A 22,818-nucleotide genomic window follows, 5' to 3' on the forward strand; every position below is an offset into this window, starting at 1 on the left:
CTGAATCAGCCTCCTGGGCTTCCAGCTTCTTCAAGAAACTTTCCTCCTGCTCCTTCTGTACTTTGGCTGAATGAGCCTTCAGGGTTTCCAGCGTCTTCTGGAAACTTTCCTCCTGCTCCTTCTGTACTTCGGCTGAATAGCCCTCCTGGGCTTCCAGCTGCTTCTGGAAATTTTCCTCCTGCTCCTTCTCTACTTGAGCTGAAAGAACCATCTGGGCTTCCAGCTGCTTCTGGAAACTTTCCTCCTGCTCCTTCTGTACTTTGGCTGATAGGGCCTCCTGGGTTTCCAGCTTCTTCTGGAATCCTTTTACCTGCTCCTTCTGTACTTTAGCTGAAAGGGCCATCTGGGTTTCCAGCTTCTTCTGGAAACTTTCTTCCTGCTCCTTCTGCACTTTGCCTGAATGAGCATTCTGGGCTTCCAGCTTCCTGAGGTACCTTGCCTCTGTGGCTTGCAGGTCTTTCTCATACTTGTCTTTCATGTCTTCCCTCTCTTTTCTGAAGTAATTCTTCAGCTCTTGCAGCTCTTCCATGAGACGGACGTTCTCCTGTTTCATTTGGAACGTCTTGTCCAACTGAACATCAGAGGCACTTTTTGTTGTTGTCAGATCTAAGAGACAAAAAGACATTTAGTCCATCAGAAAAGATCAGATCTGATTGTTCTTAGAGTTCTCACAGCAGCAATTACATCAGCAGAGATCAGATACAAAACAGATCAAGAATAAAACATGAATCTGATTTAAAAAGGGGGAAAAACTTTCAAACAACACAAGAATCCAAACTGCATCACATTTATGCAGAAAACAAAAGAACTAGTAAAAGGAGTTGACTTACCGTTCTGGACGGGGATGGTGACATTGTCAGCTTGTGGTCCCTTTTTTCCCTCTACAATGTCAAACTGCAGCGTTCCTCCTTCTCCCACACTGCTGAGGTATTTACGAGCATTTGTGCATTTGATGGCAGAATGATGAAGAAAAATGTCCACTTGAGTGTCACTCCTTCGAATAAAACCAAAGCCATCCTTGAAATTATACCATTGGACTGTACCTAAGACCTTTGTTTCTATGACCCTATAACCCTCTGTTGGGCTGGATGGAGTGTTCATTCTACCACTAGTCCGCTGGGTCTTGTCCTTCCTGCTCATTGTAGCTCACAGTTGATAAGAGGTTCAAATGTCCTTCTATCTGCTTCTGTTGTCTGTTGCTGGTTGTTCTGTTGGAGGGGTGCAGACTAACAAACCACTTTCCACTTACATGAACATTTTTGCTTTGTGACCAGGATCCTTTGTGACGTCATTTCGGTGCTGCAGATTAACACTGAGTTCACTTTGTGATCAACAACCAGCTTTATGATGTCATTTGAGTGCTACAGATAACAACTGACTTCACTTTACTACCAGCCTGCTTTATGACGTCATTAGAATGCTACAGATGAATACTGTGCATGTTTATTAAAAAAAAAAAAAAAAACTAGCATCAGAAGCAGAAACTTTATTATGACATTAGCTGTGTGCTAATGAACATGAAAGTTTGTGAAACTCGGCATTATTTCTTTATGAAGTTACTGCGTAATGTTCAGGGTCAGTGTGATTCCCCGGCCCCTCTCCTTGTGAGGGAGCTTATATGTTCTGCAGATACAAATGCAGTGTTGTTATTTTCTGTATTACTTTGATTAATACAAGGAAAATAAAAAATGAGATTGACACGATATCTACTTTTATTATACGATATTCAATGTCTGTTCAAAAAGTTGTACTTTCAACTGCTCAGGGGACGGACGGTCCCTGAAGTAGCTTTTGGTTGGTCTGACGTCATTGTGTTGACATGCTAACCAGGAAGTGTGCCAATGAATTCCCTTTAAATTTATTTGACATTACAGGTGGTTAAAGGACAATGTCATGGTTCAGAAAACTGTAAGTGAAACATGGAATTATATCTTTTCCGCTCTCTCCTCTTCGTCGCGCTGACGGTTTGGACATTAGGAGACGGTGAGTGTTTCCCGGGGAAAAGAAGCGAATGCTGTTATGCTAATCTTTGCTAGCTTAGCCGGGGGTGAAAAGTGAGTATGTCGCGAAAAATGTCCGTGTTTGTGTCTGCAGATGGCCAGGTGACTTTTGTGTCTCAGCTGTCGTCTAAACCTGCTCAGAAACTGTCCAGATACGGCTGGTACGGCAGTGTGCGGCTACAGAGGTTTCACATCGCGGAGGAGACTGCAGTGGCTCGCTGGCGCTTCTCTGCTACCAGAGGCCAGAGGTTCAGCTGTGGACAACACAATGTCACCATGTAACCATCATATCGTTATATTTCTTCTGCTTTAGTGTTCTGTCTCTCATCTGCACAGCCTCTTTAAATCTCCCTTATTCCTGCTTTAGATTTTCTTTCTGCAGTCATCCTTTATGTCCTGACAGTGACACGTGGTTTCCCCTTAATGTTCATTTTATATGTTCTTTTCTGTTGTAGTTATATTCGATGGGGTGCTCCCCCAGTTATAAACCCAGAAAATTCAGCCTTTCCAAACTCAACGCTGTGGAGTCGTTGTAGCTCTTTGAAACTGCAGGTGACGTCCCATGGTTCCTTGACCTTCAACCTCTCCAACCCGGCACCCGGGGATTGGTATGTTGCTGCCCATTTGCCTGAAGATGATGGTCGCATAGAGCAGAAGGTTTGTAGAGATATATGATGATGACTATAGTACCAAATCGAGAAAATGTTTAGCAAATCTTATTAAGCATCATCAAGAATAAACTAAATTTATTGCATTAAAACCTCAAAAAGTAAATATGGAGTCCTCATTTAAAAAAGAAATACAGTAAAACTCACCTAAGCCGTCATTGTATAAACCGGATAGTCGCACTCACTGGACAAAAGCAGAAGTCCCAATGTTTCTGAATGGATTTCCATGTAATAAACACTGTATATACTGGATTTTGTATAATGGATTTTCAGTCACATCGGGCAAAACATCCTGCCCTATCGTAATTTATTTCCTTTTTCCATGGAGCCCGTAATGTTGTACATGCATGACATCACTGTGAGGTTTTCCAGGGGAACATGCAAGCTGGCTATAGACTGCACAATGATATGATGCCTTACTCATGATCATAGATGCACCAATGTAATGCAGAAGTGTTTTGTGGAGTAACAGCCTACATATTAGTGTAGGCTGTTACTCTGTTGTGATTTGGCGCTGTATAAATGAAAAATATTACAGTGTGCACCCCATCTCCTCCATGCACTGCAGTGAAGGAGGATTACTGGAGCTGTGCAGCATGTCTCATCTGTGGTCCAGAGTAATTAAAAAGCAATGAAACTGCTACTGTCTGTACAAGATACAATTTCTGTGCATAATCTGGTTATTTATTTCCAACATTTGATCTTTTTGTAGACTGTGCCAAGATGAGCAGGCACAGAAAGTGTTACATTGAGTGTGACACTGAGTGATAGATGTTTTTATGTGATTATGTGGATAATCTCCCTTCCTTTCACTTGGAGTTGCCTCATCCGATCCCAGGTGGATTTGCATATTGATTTGGCACAAGTTTTGCCCTTCCTTACGCAACTATACATTACATGGAGAAATGTGGCAGGGGTGGGGTTTTAACCAGGAACCTTCCACAGTGAAACCAAAATCTTGCTGTGTTGTGTGCATTTGTATCGTATCACTGGATCGTGGATGGCCAGCTTTATACTATGGGCATGCTGTGGCTGTTTAGCACATGTCACATGGAAAATTTGATATACGGTATTATGTTGTCAAACTGCGCGCAAGATCATCTTTGTGGGAAACTATGATTTTCACATGGCGGTTACATATCCATGAGCGTCTGAACAAGATTTAAGCTCTTGCCAACATAATTAGAAAAAGTCACCCCCTTATAATCCACCCCAGTCAGTGTAGTTTTGTGACTGTCTCGTTTGTTTATTTATTGTTAGCATATTAATAGCTAAATTTCACTTAGCTTTGCAAAAACAGAATGTAGTTATAGTATGAAAAGAGAAAGAGTTTCTTGTATGAAAGTAGCTTAACCACAGTCTTCTGTGCTTTTTCCTGAGCCCTTGTTTGTGACTCATACTTACTTCAGCAATACAGTACACTCTCTAATCTCTCTACTCTTCTTTTACAGGGCTTTCCCTCTTGCACCTACCTTTTCCAGCCCCAGCTGTCAATCAGGAGATCTGTGGACACACCCATTTTATACCAGGCTGCATTCCTTCAACAAACCGCAGCCCCCAACAGACCTGCACGCCTTAAGTAAGGCATTTTTGTGTCTTTGTGAAGATGTTTTCCTTGTTGGTGTTTTTTTAGGGGATTCATGATGTTTCTGTGATTGTTTAGGTTGTATGTTCCAGAGTTTGCCTCTTCTGTCACCATTTCTGTGGCTGATTGTTCATCAGCAGAGGGCCCAGGTAGTACAAACTGTTCACTAGCCATCAGACTTGGCTCCGCTTCTCTGCTTGAAGGCCCAGTAACAGTGAACTGCTCAGGGATTGGCTGCTCTGCAACCCTTTTCACCCCTCCTTGGAACACCTGGTTACGAGTTGTTGTGGAGAGCCGCCATGACAACCATTCTGTGACCTTTAGGATTGTATCAAATTACACGGGTAAATGCAGAAATACACACAGGTCAAACATGCGGTTTCACACATTGTCTGTCAAAACCACTGGATGTGTAATTCTTTTCCGCACTGTTTGTGTCAGTTGGCTGCAAGCCTCCAAGTGTAGGCCTTACGGGAGATGACTTCAGCAAACTCCAAGGCAACAGCACCAATGCTAATGGCACACTGGCAACCAACAGCTCAGCAGTTACTGAGACAGTTGCATTTAGCAACACATCGTTGTTAGCATCGTTGTTATCACCCTTGTTGGCATCAAGGTGTGTGTGGAGCATCCCCGTGCTCTTTGATGAGCTTGATGTCTTATCACTGCGATACACACCCATCAATGGACCAAATGTCAGCGTTACAAACACTCATCCAACACTGCTCAGCTACCCACTGCCCACTCAAGCCACTGGTGGCACCCTCAACTTACAGCTCACGCTCAACACTGTGAGTGCCACTGAATGTCATACACATACCCAGTACATCGTGTTGGATTTGAGTGTCCCTGAGTCATGTGTTTGTGGTGGTAACTTTGATTTGTGTATAGACTAATGCAACACTGGGAAACAGCAGCACCGTGGTGGCCTGTCTCACTCCATGGGCTCCAGCCCTTGGACTCAACCACTCTCAGCCCTGTCACACAGGTAGCACTTTGTAATCTTCACGTTCATTTGATTAAAAATCCACAAATCGAAGAACGCATGGCTATAATATGTAATTTAATTATCCTGATCCTCTAGTTTCCCATCAGTCTGTTTGAACTATTGATGGACATTTGACAACGGACAAAAAAAAATTCTGCTCCTGAAAGTCAAATGGAGGATCAGTTTTTGTTTGTGCGGTTTAGCTTTAGGCCTTTTGCATTTTTTTTAATAGACCCAGCAGAAGTAGATCTGTCAGTATTTTATCTGTTACTTTTCAGTGGAGTTATGTCAAAATACAAGACTTTTTTCACAAAACAGCAGTTTAAGAATGAGGCCATTTTTCCACCATGAATTTCACTGTTTTCCAGAACTTCTTGGCATCTGAACCACCAACTAAAAATTCTTTTCATTTACTTTTCTGGCAACCTGTTTTGGACATAGTAACATTTCAAAGGAAAAAGAAAAGCGCTTTTCTCTATCTTTCTTAAGTACCACTGGGTTTGGTTCATTTTCCATAATGTCTGTTGCTTCTTGTAGTGTCACTGATTGTCAATATCAAGCAGCATATGCGTTTGTTGTTTAATGAAACTAAAATTTGTCACCATTTTTCATGTGCAGCTTTGTTTGGAGGATATGGTGTCCATGTGAATGCCAGTGTTCCTAAGGCTGTAATCAGACTGCCTTTCCCTCAGTCAGCAACATGGTACCTCACCCTGCAGCTTGCATGTAATGGGTAAAAAAGAAACACACCCACACATATTTGTGTAATTGTAAATATTGTCACAGTAAAATAAATTATATATTCATAGCATATTTTGAATGTTTCCTGCACTTTGAAATTTTGTCTTCTACAGAAAACATGTTTAAAATGGACAGTATACATGCCCACACTCTACATTACACATATAGTATGTAATAGCATATGAAGCCTTGTTAATGTCCGTGTGATGTGGACATAGGTTTACATACACTTGGGTTAAAGACTTTGCCACATATTCGCATTTGTACATAGTGGATTCTGTCAAACGATATGTGTGTTGTGTCAATGAGAATGTCTATATTATTTCTCTATAAAATAATTTTAAAAGTTAGAATTATATCTTGTCATTTTTCTTAATTGTCTATCTTCACGTGCCTTAACTAAAGCACTCCCTCTGCTGAATCACCTCTAAATTATTTACCATTATTATTATTTATTATCAACCATAGTCAGTTGTCTTCCGGGGGCCAGAGCAGGCGACATTGAAGGAAATTTGAAACTGCTGGCTAAGGCTAAGCATAAATTTGGTAAGATTGTAATTCACGTCGGCAGTAATGACACCCGGTTATGCCAATCGGAGGTCACTAAAATTAACATTGAATCGGTGTGTAACTTTGCAAAAACAATGTCGGACTCTGTAGTTTTCTCTGGGCCCCTCCCCAATCGGACCGGGAGTGACATGTTTAGCCGCATGTTCTCCTTGAATTGCTGGCTGTCTGAGTGGTGTCCAAAAAATGAGGTGGGCTTCATAAATAATTGGCAAAGCTTCTGGGGAAAACCTGGTCTTGTTAGGAGAGACGGCATCCATCCCACTTTGGATGGAGCAGCTCTCATTTCTAGAAATCTGGCCAATTTTCTTAAATCCTCCAAACCGTGACTATCCAGGGTTGGGATCAGGAAGCAGAGTTGTAGTCTTACACACCTCTCTGCAGCTTCTCTCCCCCTGCCATCCCCTCATTACCCCATCCCCGTAGAGACGGTGCCTGCTCCCAGACTACCAATAACCAGCAAAAATCTATTTAAGCATAAAAATTCAAAAAGAAAAAATAATATAGCACCTTCAACTGCACCACAGACTAAAACAGTTAAATGTGGTCTATTAAACATTAGGTCTCTCTTTTCTAAGTCCCTATTAGTAAATGATATAATAATTGATCAACATATTGATTTATTCTGCCTTACAGAAACCTGGTTACAGCAGGATGAATATGTTAGTTTAAATGAGTCAACACCCCCGAGTCACACTAACTGCCAGAACGCTCGTAGCACGGGCCGAGGCGGAGGATTAGCAGCAATCTTCCATTCCAGCTTATTAATTAATCAAAAACCCAGACATAGCTTTAATTCATTTGAAAGCTTGACTCTTAGTCTTGTCCATCCAAATTGGAAGTCCCAAAAAACAGTTTTATTTGTTGTTATCTATCGTCCTCCTGGTCGTTACTGTGAGTTTCTCTGTGAATTTTCAGAACTTTTGTCTGACTTAGTGCTTAGCTCAGATAAGATAATTATAGTGGGCGATTTTAACATCCACACAGCTGCTGAGAATGACAGCCTCAACACTGCATTTAATCTATTATTAGACTCAATTGGCTTTGCTCAAAATGTAAATGAGTCCACCCACCACTTTAATCATATCTTAGATCTTGTTCTGACTTATGGTATGGAAATTGAAGACTTAACAGTATTCCCTGAAAACTCCCTTCTGTCTGATCATTTCTTAATAACATTTACATATACTCTGATGGACTACCCAGCAGTGGGGAATAAGTTTCATTACACTAGAAGTCTTTCAGAAAGCGCTGTAACTAGGTTTAAGGATATGCTTCCTTCTTTATGTTCCCTAATGCCATATACCAACACAGTGCAAAGTAGCTACCTAAACTCTGTAAGTGAGATAGAGTATCTCGTCAATAGTTTTACATCCTCATTGAAGACATCTTTGGATGCTGTAGCTCCTCTGAAAAAGAGAGCTTTAAATCAGAAGTGCCTGACTCCGTGGTATAACTCACAAACTCGCAGCTTAAAGCAGATAACCCGTAAGTTGGAGAGGAAATGGCGTCTCACTAATTTAGAAGATCTTCACTTAGCCTGGAAAAAGAGTCTGTTGCTCTATAAAAAAGCCCTCTGTAAAGCTAGGACATCTTACTACTCATCACTAATTGAAGAAAATAAGAACAACCCCAGGTTTCTTTTCAGCACTGTAGCCAGGCTGACAAAGAGTCAGAGCTCTACTGAGCCGAGTATTCCTTTAACTTTAACTAGTAAAGCCCTACCATTATTTAATGCTTCGATCTTGAATATGATCAATCTATCTTTATTAGTTGGCTGTGTACCACAGGCTTTTAAGGTGGCAGTAATTAAACCATTACTTAAAAAGCCATCACTTGACCCAGCTATCTTAGCTAATTATAGGCCAATCTCCAACCTTCCTTTTCTCTCAAAAATTCTTGAAAGGGTAGTTGTAAAACAGCTAACTGATCATCTGCAGAGGAATGGTCTATTTGAAGAGTTTCAGTCAGGTTTTAGAATTCATCATAGTACAGAAACAGCATTAGTGAAGGTTACAAATGATCTTCTTATGGCCTCAGACAGTGGACTCATCTCTGTGCTTGTTCTGTTAGACCTCAGTGCTGCTTTTGATACTGTTGACCATAAAATTTTATTACAGAGATTAGAGCATGCCATAGGTATTAAAGGCACTGCGCTGCGGTGGTTTGAATCATATTTTTCTAATAGATTACAATTTGTTCATGTAAATGGGGAATCTTCTTCACAGACTAAGGTTAATTATGGAGTTCCACAAGGTTCTGTGCTAGGACCAATTTTATTCACTTTATACATGCTTCCCTTAGGCAGTATTATTAGATGGCATTGCTTAAATTTTCATTGTTACGCAGATGATACCCAGCTTTATCTATCCATGAAGCCAGAGGACACACACCAATTAGCTAAACTGCAGGATTGTCTTACAGACATAAGGACATGGATGACCTCTAATTTCCTGCTTTTAAACTCAGATAAAACTGAAGTTATTGTATTTGGCCCCACAAATCTTAGAAACATGGTGTCTAACCAGATCCTTACTCTGGATGGCATTACCCTGACCTCTAGTAATACTGTGAGAAATTTTTGATCAGGATATGTCATTCAAAGCACATATTAAACAAATATGTAAGACTGCTTTTTTGCATTTACGCAATATCTCTAAAATTAGAAAGGTCTTGTCTCAGAGTGATGCTGAAAAACTAATTCATGCATTTATTTCTTCTAGGCTGGACTATTGTAATTCATTATTATCAGGTTGTCCTAAAAGTTCCCTGAAAAGCCTTCAGTTAATTCAAAATGCTGCAGCTAGAGTACTGACGGGGACTAGAAGGAGAGAGCATATCTCATCCATATTGGCCTCTCTTCATTGGCTTCCTGTTAATTCTAGAATAGAATTTAAAATTCTTCTTCTTATTTATAAGGTTTTGAATAATCAGGTCCCTTCTTATCTTAGGGACCTCATAGTAGCATATCACCCCAATAGAGTGCTTCGCTCTCAGACTGCAGGCTTACTTGTAGTTCCTAGGGTTTGTAAGAGTAGAATGGGAGGCAGAGCCTTCAGCTTTCAGGCTCCTCTCCTGTGGAACCAGCTCCCAATTTGGATCAGGGAGACAGACACCCTCTCTACTTTTAAGATTAGGCTTAAAACTTTCCTTTTTGCTAAAGCTTATAGTTAGGGCTGGATCAGGTGACCCTGAACCATCCCTTAGTTATGCTGCTATAGACTTAGACTGCTGGGGGGTTCCCATAATGCACTGAGTGTTTCTTTCTCTTTTTGCTCTGTATGCACCACTCTACATTTAATCATTAGTGATTGATCTCTGCTCCCCTCCACAGCATGTCTTTTTCCTGGTTCTCTCCCTCAGCCCCAACCAGTCCCAGCAGAAGACTGCCCCTCCCTGAGCCTGGTTCTGCTGGAGGTTTCTTCCTGTTAAAAGGGAGTTTTTCCTTCCCACTGTCGCCAAGTGCTTGCTCACAGGGGGTCGTTTTGACCATTGGGGTTTTTACGTAATTATTGTATGGCCTTGCCTTACAATATAAAGCGCCTTGGGGCAACTGTTTGTTGTGATTTGGCGCTATATAAATAAAATTGATTGATTGATCCAGAGCAAAATTTTGAATCTCCACATCAGGTTCCTCTTTTGGAGCCATCTTGAAAAAATTCATTGTACCACTAGAAAATGTGCAGTCTATTATACAAAATACAAGACGCTTGGAGCTATACAGATGTTATATTGTTGAGGCAAACGGTAAAAACATTAACACCCAGGAATTAAACTTTTTTCAAAAGGTCCACCAGAATCTGATCACAACCTTGGAAGTGAGGAGGGAATGAAAGCATCAGATAGAAGTGTGATATCATCCACATTTCAGAGCGAGCTCATTCACCATGAGCTGAAAGGTTGCCAACCAAGGAGGAAACCATTGTCCTATATTTGTCATGAAAAGTTGATACAAAAGTTGTTACTTATTTGTTTAAATGTCAGTTTTAGATTAATGGCTTCCTCACTTGCTCTGTTTGCACAGATGTGGCACGTATATGTGATTGAAAAAACACATCTTTCTTTTGTATCCGTTCAGTACCAGTGTGCTGTGCACCTTGCATAGTTCTGTTTAAATGGGGTGACAGGTTGGTTGGTTGTTATGATATGCCTTCAAAATGCTCACAATGTGGACTTGCATAATCCAAAACTCAGAATGAATTTAGTAAACTAATATTCTCACACCACAGAGTCCAAAACAGCAGACAAGAGACAGGAACCCAGATTTTCATTAATGGTCTATAACGTAAAATCAAAAACACTGTAACCAGAGCAAAAAAGTCTCAAGTCATAATGACAACCAATTGTTTGCAAGCTGATTTGAGACTTGACTTGGGACTTGCAGATTGATGACTTGACAGTGACTTTGTTTCACCTCTGGATAGTAATCAAAAAACACTGTAACATGGACTGCCAGAGAGCACGGCAGAACTTAATACAATTTGGCCACCAGGAGACCCTTTCGTACCAGTTAAAAAGGACGCCATTCAATTAAATCCTGAAGTTTGGGTCCATGTGCATGTAATAGACAAAAACCCAGAAGTCAGACTAACACAGGAGAAACGACAGAATAACATCATGACTGAAATATCACTAAGTAAATGGAGAGTAAATTAATTAACGCAATAATTCAGTGACAATGGATAGAAACAACTAGAGCCAAAACATGACCCATTATAGTACTTAAACTAACACAAGAGAAACAACACACAAAAAAGGCACAACCAGTAGAGGAAATACCAACTAACAAGGAGGGAAAATGACCAGAAAAACTTGGAAAAATATTTGGTCAAAACATGACCCATGACAGATGCGTTTTAGATCGCATGTTCTAAAAACTGAAATGATATCCAGAATGTTGCCATGTTTTATCATGAAAATGGGCTGTGATGCCAATCTGTTGATCATTGCTTTATTATTTTGTATGTGTTCTTGAATATGATGTTTGTGTTTTGCAGCAGTGACTGTGGTAATGCATCCGTGGTTTCTGTGGTCCCAGAGGTTTTTGTCAGTGCCTGTGTTGATGACTGCGGGACATACGGTGAATGTAGACTCCTGAGAGCCTACAGGTACCTGTATGCTGCCTGTGTCTGCAAAGCCGGTATGACACACAAAAAAGCCAAAAGCATAACACTCAATCCACTGTCAAACATTGTGAATGCTTTGTAATTTGGTGGAAGATATATGAATTTCAATTTCAATTTATTTTTCAATTTATTTTCATTTATATAGTGCCAAATCACAACAGAGTTGCCTCAAAGCACTTCACACAGGTAAGGTCTAACCTTACCAACCCCCAGAGCAACAGTGGTAAGGAAAAACTCCCTCTGAGGTAGAAACCTCAAGCAGACCAGACTCAAAGGGGTGACCCTCTGCTTGGGCCATGCTACAAAAGATAAATTACAGAACAATTCACAGAACAATTCACGGACGAATATACAAGAAATGCTATTGGCGCACAGGACAGGAGGATCGCCAACACGAACACAACTCCCATCTCTGGATGGAGCTGCACCTTAAACAGAGAGAAAAAACAGAATCAGGCATCAGAAAGACAAGAAATGCTGTATAATTTGTCAGCATTAAACAACAAGAAAAACAGAGAAATACTAAGGTGATCGCCGGCTACTAGCCCTAAACTTCACTAAAAGACCCAGAATTTAGGTAAAGTTGAGGCCGCGGCCCGCTCCAATTACTAATAAAATAAATTAAAAGAGTAAAAAAACGTAAAACAAAACTGTACCAGTATGCTAGCCATATGAAAGGGAAAATAAGTGCATCTTAAGTCTGGACTTGAAAGTCTCCACAGAATCTGAATTATTGACGCAGGGAGATCATTCCACAGAACAGGGGCACGATAAGAGAAAGCTCTGTGACCCGCAGACTTCTTAATCACCTTAGGTACACAAAGTAGTCCTGCACCCTGAGAACGTAAAGCCCAGGCCGGGACGTAAGGTTTAATTAGGTCAGCTAGGTAGGAGGGTGCCAGTCCATGAATAATTTTATAGGTTAGTAGCAGAACCTTAAAATCTGATCTCACTGGGACAGGAAGCCAGTGAAGGGATGCCAAAATGGGTGTAATGTGGTCAAACTTTCTGCTTCGTGTCAAAAGTCTGGCTGCAGCATTTTGAACCAATTGGAGACCCCTAATGCTAGACTGCGGTAAACCAGAAAATAGAACATTGCAGTAGTCCAATCTAGAAGAGATACATGCATGGATCAAGGTCTCAGCATCAGCCATAGACAGGATGGGACGAATCTTCGCTATATTTCGCAAGTGGAAGAAAGCAGTCCTAGTAATATTTCTAATGTGGAGGCCAAAGGACAATGAAGGATCAAAAATTACCCCAAGGTTCCTCACTTTGTTAGTATGATGTATGACACACGAGCAGAGGCTGAGCGTTAACTGGTCAAATTGATGCCGATGTCTCACTGGACCAAGAACCATCATTTCAGTCTTATCAGAGTTTAAAAGTAGGAAGTTTCTTGACATCCAACTTCTCACTGCTGCAAGGCAATCTTCTAAGGATTTTATGTGAATGAGATTACCTGCAGTTATTGGCATGTATAACTGAGTATCATCTGCATAGCAGTGAAAGGTAATCCCAAAACGCCACAATATGTGCCCAAGGGGTGCTATATAAAGGGAGAAAAGCAGGGGCCTAAGACAGACCCCTGTGGAACCCCAAATTTCATGTCACTAAGGTTAGAGGTAGTGTTACTGTACAAAACACAGTGAGAACAACTGGTCAAGTATGACGTCAGCCATGCAAGGTCACTCCCAGTAATCCCCAAATGATTTTCCATCTTATCAAGTAGAATATGATGAGATCTAACAGCAACAGAACTGTAGTGGTGTCCGAATCCATTGTAAGCAGAAGATCATTCACCACTTTAGTGAGAGCCGTCTCTGTGGAATGATATTTTCTAAAAGCAGACTGCAGTGGCTCAAAGAGATTATTCTCAGTAAGATAGTCTACGAGCTGCCGTGACACCACTTTTTCCAGAATTTTAGAGAAAAATGATAGATTTGATATCGGCCGATAGTTTGTCAATACACTAGGGTCAAGATTAGGTTTCTTAAGTAATGGTTTAATCACTGCAGATTTGAAACATTTAGGAACAGATCCAGAAGTTAAAGAAAGATTAATAATTTCCAGCACAGTCGGCCCAAGAGTGGGTCACAGGTCCTTAAACAGTTTTGTTGGTATAGGATCAAATAAACAGGTTGTGCTTTTTGTTGACATTACGAGTTTTGTCAGCATGCCTAGTGAGATACTGTCAAATTCTGTAAATCTAGGTAATACCTCAGTAGTGGCACCCACATCAATAGCAGGGTGTAGTGGCTGGATTAAGGCATGCCAGGCTATGTTTAACCTGATGTCTTCTATTTTCTTCCCAAAGTAATCCAGGAAACCTTGTGCTGTAAAAGGAGAGTGAACTACAGGTGGTTGTCCATGCAAAAGTGTTGCCACCGTGTCAAACAAGAACTTTGAATTATGTTTGTTTTTAAGTCCGCTTTGTAGCCAATAATGCATGCTTATAGTCTAAGATAGCATCACGCCACGCAGGGTGAAATACTTCTAATTTTGAACGACGCCATTTCCGTTCTAGACCTCTTGCTTTATGCTTGAGGTCACGCAGATAATCATTGAACCAAGGTGACTGTGATTTGGGGGAGCGCGGTTTTAATACAGGTGGTGCAATCATGTCGAGTGTAGTTTTGAGCACTGAGTTTAAACTATCCACAAGTCTGTCTACTGACTGGGTATTTGTCAAATGTGAAGCTAAGACATCAGGCAGTCTAGCTTCGAGTTCAGTCTTAGATGAGGAGTTGATGCATCGCCGTAAAGATATATAAGGTTGTTGTTCCACTAAACACGGCAGCGAAACTGTAAACTTAATAAGGTGAGTGATCAGACACCGCTGATGTAAGAGGCATGATGTCAGTATTCGTGACAGCAATACCATGTGCGAGAACCAGATCCAGGGTATTTCCACTAATGTGCGTGGAATCCTGAATGCATTGCTGAAATCCTAATGCATCCACAATTTCCATAAATGATTTGCAGAGGGGATCAGAAGGCTTATTTATATGAATGTTAGTCACCAATGATCAGAATGTTATCTACACTAGTTGACAAGTTAGTTATGAACCCACCAAATTCATCTAAGAATTCAGAATATGGGCCAGGAGGCCTATATACAGTGACAAAGTAATACGACTGATTTTTATTCTTCTGACCTTGGCAATGTGTAATATCCTGAGCAGAGCGGAGAATCAGATGCTCAAATGAGTGATATTTGTAACCCCCAACAGCTAATAAGCTAAACCTAGATTTATAAATAAGAGCAACACCCCCGCCTTGCTTCGCATCACGAGTTACGTGACTAAATGTATATGCTGGTGGGCAGGCCTCATTTAAGGGGAGGACAGCTGTAGGGTTAAGCCAGGTTTCACATAGCCCAATCATATCTAAGTGATGATCAATAATTACATCATTGATCAACAATGATTTTGAGGACAGTGATCTTATGTTAATGAGACCCAGTCTAAGGACCTCAGTGGGGTTGACAGTTGAACTGTTTGGGTTTAGGGGTCGTTCCAGAGTAGCATATATAAGATGCCTAGAAGTAGGTTTGGGTTTAAGACATTCCGCGCGCAAAATCTTTGCTATTGTTGGAACAACCACTGGGCCATCCTCAATTTCAACATCATCCAATATAGTAATGGGTATTAAGTTTGGAAAGCATATCCCTCTATGATTTTTATGGACACGACTATGGAAGCAGGCCACAGTCTCAACTTGTTGAAATTCCCTCCCTGGTAAATAAACTGCACTATCACCATAGTGGATTTTCTGCACTAAATATCCCGCTAAGCTAATGCATTCCACACCCACATTTGTCATAAGCTTAAGCAGATGAATAATTTATTGACAATATGCTTAAAAAAATCCCAGTTCCCAGTACAGAACTTTACCCCTCAGCTTTACAACTGAGATCTGGATTTATGCCTGTACATAATGCAATAATTTTATGAAATTTAGAGGTAAAGTAAGTTTAACCCTAAATACAAAGCACCTCCATATGTTTACATACGGCACACAGAGGATGACTGCGTTTCACAGTGACACCAGTTTTGTCATTTTGGCTCTGTGTGCTACCACAAATGATGGACACAGAGACTGTGCACTATGAGATGACTGAATACTGTTATGCCCCTGAAACTGAGTGTCTCTGTATAAAAAATAAAAATGTCTGTAATTCCAACATAATTTGTTGATTTTGGCTGCAAAAACCTTCAAACTAATTCTGGAATTTTTTTCAGCGACAGTGTCTTTTTTTTAATTACAAATCTATATTCAAATTCTGTAGTTGATGGTGTAGTATCGCAGTGCTTCCCTTTATTCCTTGTACTTTTTAATAACTTGATTTTCCAGTAAGTAAGCTATTATGACTTTACATAATTTGCATTTCTAATTTTGATAAAACCTCACGCCTCCTTTTATGTTTGGTGATCTCTTAGGGTGCCTCAGACCCCAAGTTCAGAAGCAGGGTAGCAGAGGAACTATAACTAAATTAGTTCTTCTGATTCACATGTGTCAGCCAATTAAATTCACATTGATTTTAATAGTGAGTACTGTATGCAGATGACAACAAGCATTGTTTATGTCAGCTGAACAATGTAACTCAGCGATTGTAAATTTTGAAACAAATCTGTTATTGTTACATAATCTCAGTTTAGAAATGTATGTACTGGTTATACAGTAAGTGTTAAGATGGCCACTAGAGGACTTGTTACATCTGACCAAAAATGCATAATGAAGATGGACAAAAATACAGGAGCAGCTTGTCATGTGTACATGGGCCATCCTGTGGCCGTACGTGATAATAGAGTATTTTTTCATATCTATATTGCTTTGACATATAAGTTGTAGGACCAGTGAAACAAGTAAAAAAAAAAAGTAACTTACAGCCCTGAAAATATAGTTATATTATGTTAAATATTACAGTTTACTTATATAATGAATGAATGAATAAATGAATGAATTTATTCAGCACACAGACTCAACACAAACAAAAAAAAATTCTTTTTTATGAAAAACATGGTTCTTACCCAATTCTTATTGTTTCTTTCCCATGTGTGTGTAGGTTGGAGTGGGTGGGGTTGCACTGATGATTCCACCGCACAGTCATATCACCACCAGGTGATGGCAACTCTGCTGCTCACGCTCAGTAACCTTCTTTTTCTGCCCCCTATTGTGGTGGCCATCAAACGCAATTACATCACCGAAGCATCCGTCTACCTCTTCACAATGTTCTTCTCCACGGTAACACAAACAAACATGCACAAACTCTTTCTTGCTATGTGTATGTTAAGGCAGCATTAGACACGGTTTGAAAACGTGTGTCAGCGTAATGTTGCTGATGGGTCTCACTCAGGGCTGGGACTAAACTACCAGTTATCACAGTAAAGGTCAAGCTGCCTGACGACAAAAGTTCTGCATTTTTCCTCATCATTTCATTGTTGCTTATACTTTGTGTCCTTCCATGGACGAAATTGTGAGTAAAGTTAGGTATGGCTGAGGAGCTGACACCAGGGACCAATTTCAGCATTGAATTTGGAGTTTGTGACTCTTGTTCAGTCTTCAATTGGGCACCTCATGTCTTTAAAAATGACATTTCTGTGTAACCAACATTAATATGAAGGAGGTGAATAGTCAGTCACATTGTGCTGTTTATGTTATTTAGCTTTTTAATGAAGTCATTACACTTCCAGTTAGCCGAGGTAAACTAAGTGTGCATGTAGCAATGTGCAAGATGGACAGGAAATTCCTTCTTCTCCTTACCTTTGCGATTAGATGTAATCTATTTAATTATTTTAATAATAATAATTTTCTTTAATTTCATCGTATGGCTTTGAAGTTGTAAGATTGTACGTCCGTCAGAGGTTTTAATTTTAGTGTAAGGCAGTGGGACTGTGTTCGTGAATGTCTTTTTTTTTCTTCTTCTTCTTATGCCATTAAAAACATCTTTACAGTGGTTTCTTGTATCCGTAGTTCTACCATGCATGTGATCAGCCCGGTGTGGCAGTATTATGTATAATGGACTATGACACTCTGCAGTACTGTGACTTCATTGGGTCAGTCTCCTCCATTTGGGTCACTATCCTCTGTATGGCTCGTGTCAAGGAGACCTTCAAATATGTAAGTTGATGACTGCATAAGAGTATAACACAGATTCCTGAGAGGGAAAAGTTGCTGCCTAAAGTGATCTTTTTTGGTTTTTCTCATTCTCCATATTGTATCCATGTGTGCAGACTCTGTTTATGCTTGGGGCTCTGCTGATAGCCATGTCACTGCAGCTGGACCGCAGAGGTCTGTGGAACATGCTGGGCCCCGTCCTCTGTGGGATACTGATCATGGTCACAGCATGGGTAAGACGGGCACCACGGTCAGACTGGGACTTGCTGTACATTTGTATTAGTAAAAGATTAAAGTTTAAAGGGTGCAGCACACATCAACAATGACTTTAAATAAACAAGAATTGGTGCACAAGTTTGAATTCATTTGGGATCTTCTCAAATCCACACAAGGTCAAAATTACACATACAGGCTTAAATATATACATACATTCATTTAAATCCTTTAATAACAGGGCTGTGAAAACTCAGCGGGATTCCGCGGATTTCATCATGGGGAGGGGAACGGGGGTGTTAGTGTTGTACTCTTTAATCGTGATCGTTACTGAGTTTTTAAAATGCTTATCACAAAGCGTTCTTTTTTTACGACATCATGCAAGTTTTATAAGTCCGCTGACACTGATCTGTGTTTTACAGACACTTATCAGTTTCCTCTGATCCGCGGAGTTTCGAAGAGAATAAATGCCACTCAAAACCTGGCTGTTACGACAGTTGTCGTAAAGCAGGACTGGTTGGTTGCTGCGGTGACACTGTGTGGCTCCTGTGTGAAGCTTAGCTAAACGTAGCATCTACACATCGCAAACTTTTAGAACTTTCAAGTTTTTAAAGAAGAATTTTGCAGCATGTCTGTGTCACAAGCGACATCAGACAAAGCGAAGATGGCGAGAAAGATTGTTTGAAAAAGTGTGATAAGGACAAGAATTCGTGGAATTGTTGCTGGCTTCATGAACACACCTGAAAGATAAACGGGAAAAGTGAACTGGTAAGAATTTTTTTCTCTCTCTGGAAAATAAACATTGTGCTGTTCAAAGAGAATTTCAGAAAAGATTATGTGCCTTTTTTTCTTTAATTAATCTAGACTTTCTTTCATTGAAAAAAAAAAAGACATTGTGGCTTTGAATGAATTTAGGCTACATGAATTTACACAACAATGTAAATTAGTTTTTATTAATGTAGACTTTTTCATGGGAAAAAAGACACTGTGGCTTTGAGTGGATTTACAGGAATTTACACAAGAATGTGTGGCTTTTTACTATAAGGTATTTTATTGATTATTTTACCCTGATTTTTAAAATATTCTACAAGCTTTAGCTGTGGTTTTTGAAATATTTTAACAGTCTTTTCAGTCTTCATGAATTTCATGTAGTTTAATTGTTCTGAGTTAATGCATAATTTGGTTTACAATTAAAAGGAAAATCATACCAGGTCCTACTTCCACGTCATATTCTGTTATTTCAACATGATCATTGATGGTTCAAATGAAAGGTTGAATCTAGGATCATTTTAAATATGCACTAATTTTGAGATTTGTTCTTCCAGGAGATGTTGAAAATGTATCAGTAGATGAAAATTTTATTTGGTTTCTGGGGCCCCACAAGGCCCTAGACCCCAGCTCCTCGGGGGAGGGGGGGGGGTGCCCCCCCAGACCCCCTGCGAATTTTCCTCGGATTTCACAATTTTCATTTCACAGCCCTGTAATAAGTACTGCTGTAGGTTCTACAATGTATTTTAATGTGATATGTCTGAGGCTTATTAACTCTTTCCTATTGATCATGATTGACTGCAACTGCTAGTTCCTCTGCCAGCATAAAAAGGACATGTTTGACAGCACTTATTGAACTGACCAATACTCAGAATAATGGGAAAGTCCAGTGAACTCAGTGAAGATTTAAGAAGCAGAATTTACACAAATTGGAGAGGTCTCTTGGAGCCATTTCTAAGCAACATCAGATTCCAAGATAATCAGTTCAAACAATTGTATGTAAATAAAAGTTAGATCTGTCACCACTTTGCCAAGGTCTGGAAGAAGACCTGAATTGTCACCCTCGCATGAGATGAAATTGGTTAGGATGTTCAGGAACCACCAAGGCTCAACCCTGCCATGAAATGGAAACAGTTGGAACACCAGCATCACTGTTCAGTGAAGCAAGTTTCACATCAATGTGAACTGAGATGGTGCCAACCAAGAAAGAAGCCCTTGCTTGAAAATTCTACACCTTCAGTGTCAACTGAAATTTGCACCTGCCCACATGGACAAGCAAATGCCTTGTGGAGAAAAAAACTTCATGAACAGACAAGACAAAGGTTGTGTTATTTGGCCACAATAACAAGAGATATGTTTGGAGGAGTAAAGGTGGGGTTTTCAAACCCAAGAGCATTGTAACAACTGTCAAGCATGGTGGTGGTAGCATCATGCTCTGGGTCTGTTTTGCTGTTAGTGGCACTGATACATTGCACAAAGTGAATGAAATAAGAAGGACAACCTCTAACTTCAACACCATTTCAAATCAACAATTACATGGTTGAAACTTGGCCACAGTTGGATGTTCTGACAGGACAGTGAGCACAAACACACAACAAAACTGGTTGTGGGTTGGATAAACCAGGATAACATGAAGCTTCTGGAATGGTCTTCCCAAAGCCCTGGCCTCAACCCTATTGAAAATTTGAGGACAATGCTTAAAAGCCGGGTCCATGCCAGGGAACCAACCAGTTTAATTGAATTCTACAAATTCTGCCAAGAACATTGGTCCAATATCTGACCAGAATTATGCCAAAAGCTTGTTGGTGGCCACCAAAACCATCTGGTTGAAGTGCAGCTTGCTATGGGACATTTAACTAAATATTAGTGGAGGTGTTTGCATATATTTGAGCCTTTATGTATAACATTGACCCTGTGTGGATTAGGGAAGATCCAAAATAAATTAAAACTTGATATTCCAATTCTTGGTTTGTTTTGTTTTTGTTTTTTTTATTATAAATGAATAATGTATGCTGTACAGTCATTCCACTCTGGCAAAAGAACAGTTCAAAGACATCATTAAAAGTCCAAAATTACCATGGCATTCATGCTGATGATTAGTGTATGTAAACCTCCAGTCACAACTGTAGTACCAATCTGTTTGTATTACTTCATGATTGATGTAAATAAAGTCCAAGATGTATTCTGTGACTTATTAACATCCCCGAATTTGTCTAAATAAAACTAGTTGAAAAAGAGATTAACTATAATTTTTACATGTAGTTTGTTATGGGCTCTGAAAATAAAAACACTGTGTATAATAAAAATGGCTGTAATTGCTAAATCGCTAATGGATATACTTATGGATCTGGCTGTAGCTAAATCTACAGCAGACCACTAAAACATTAGTTTGTGTTGCACTAGTCATCACTGCCTTTTGCTTTTTATAGAAACCCCTTTTCTTCTATCTGCAGGTGTTTCGAGGTATACGGCGGCGACATTGTTACCCGCCTTCCTGGCAGCGCTGGGTCTTCTTCCTGGTCCCAGGTATAGCCTGTGCTCTGATCGGGGTATGTGTATATATTTTTGCTGAGACAGAGGACAACTATTACTACACACATTCGCTGTGGCACATTCTGGTGGCGAGCAGCGTGGTGTTCCTCCTTCCACCAAAAGAGAGGGACACAGAGTCGTGCGGGTGGATCAGAGGCTGGAGGTGGAGACCCCGGGTTTGTGGATACACACTGTGTGACAACAAGAAAGAAGAACTCTATGCTGTCACATAGTGGGAAGTGCACACGATAAAGGACTGACACACAAACACACACCCTCCCCCTGCAGTATGCTTCACAAACGCGTGTTGTCACTGTAGTTTTCTTTCCTGTCCATTTCCACATTTGTTACTGCTATGGTGGCAGTGTATTTGTGTAGTTATTCTGTGGATTGCTAATACATGGATTCTGAGTGATTTATTAAAGTACTCACTGCTGCAGACACACTCAGAAGTGAGGCTTGTGAAGTGCTGCAGCACAGCGTGTGTAAACATTTTGTTTTGCAAAATTATAAACCCATATGAGGTCTGAGACTCTCACTAGTTCTGTGTTCACACTTTTAGCAGAAACGCATTTAAAGGGTCATATTATGCCAAATGGATTTGTAACTGCATTCTACAGTTACGCAGGGTGAGGATTTCATGTTACACATCCATAAACAAACACTGTTGTACAACAGTACACATCTAACCTGCTGGAAGAAAGATTTGTACCAGACATAGTTCATTTGTGTGTTTCTTTTTTGTTTGTTTGTTTTGTTTTGTTTTTTAACATACCTTTGTGTCTGGGTATTTATGTGGGTATTTAATTTCTGATTTTAAGACTCCAGGGACCTCATTTATAAAACTCTGTGTATAATCATGACTAAATCTAAATAACTGAAAAAGAGATGATTTGTATTAACTATATTTCTTACATTTAGTTTGTTATGGGCTCTGAAAATAAAGACACTGTCAAAAAAAAGTTACAAAGCCATGGTTCTACTTTAAAAATCTTGGAAGTGCATGTATGTCCAAGTGCCTGTTGTCTGTGCTCATCTCTAGCCATGAATGGACATAGACCCACTCTTATACAATCATGGTCTGTGTCTGTGACTCCAAAGACACACCTGGGTTCATGGAATACATGGAAATGGTGGAAAAAAGGTACAGAAGAAGCAAATTTAAACTCGAGACCACGATCAGAGAGATGGTGAAATTGGAAATATGTTGATCATTTGAGCCCTGTTCTGAAGTCATGAACAAATAAGACCCCATTAAAAAAAGATTTTTTTAATTTTTTTCTTAGAAACAGGTACATACAATGTCATTTCTGTAGTGTCTAAAATATTGTGTGGGTGTAGTAGATTATTGATACCTGCAGAGGGTGTCGAGCACCTCTGTTAAAGGCTGTGACTGCTGAGAGCAGAGTGCAGAGTAAGTTGGCAGGCAGAAAGACTAGTTTGCTGTTGCACTTGTAAATTAAATATTTGTCGTGTTCATATGCAGCTCGCCATTCCTTCCAGGGCTAAA

The 22,818-nt window shown here is 40.1% G+C and overlaps 1 protein-coding gene across 1 annotated transcript; it reads left to right on the plus strand.

The window, feature by feature from the left end:
• The first annotated feature begins 1,767 nt into the window (after positions 1-1,767).
• LOC117521745 (transmembrane protein 8B-like) lies at positions 1,768-22,438 on the plus strand. Its single transcript, XM_034183088.1, has 13 exons — positions 1,768-1,983; positions 2,095-2,278; positions 2,456-2,657; positions 4,120-4,247; positions 4,332-4,597; positions 4,695-5,044; positions 5,145-5,241; positions 5,860-5,974; positions 11,547-11,689; positions 16,744-16,922; positions 17,652-17,798; positions 17,912-18,028; positions 21,230-22,438. Exons 1-13 carry the CDS (start codon positions 1,920-1,922, stop codon positions 21,539-21,541), a joined length of 2,304 nt encoding a protein of 767 aa, XP_034038979.1. The 5' UTR covers positions 1,768-1,919; the 3' UTR covers positions 21,542-22,438.
• The last annotated feature ends 380 nt before the right edge of the window (positions 22,439-22,818 follow it).

Source organism: Thalassophryne amazonica, chromosome 12, assembly GCF_902500255.1.
Source record: "Thalassophryne amazonica chromosome 12, fThaAma1.1, whole genome shotgun sequence".
Classification (NCBI taxonomy): Eukaryota; Metazoa; Chordata; class Actinopteri; order Batrachoidiformes; family Batrachoididae; genus Thalassophryne; species Thalassophryne amazonica.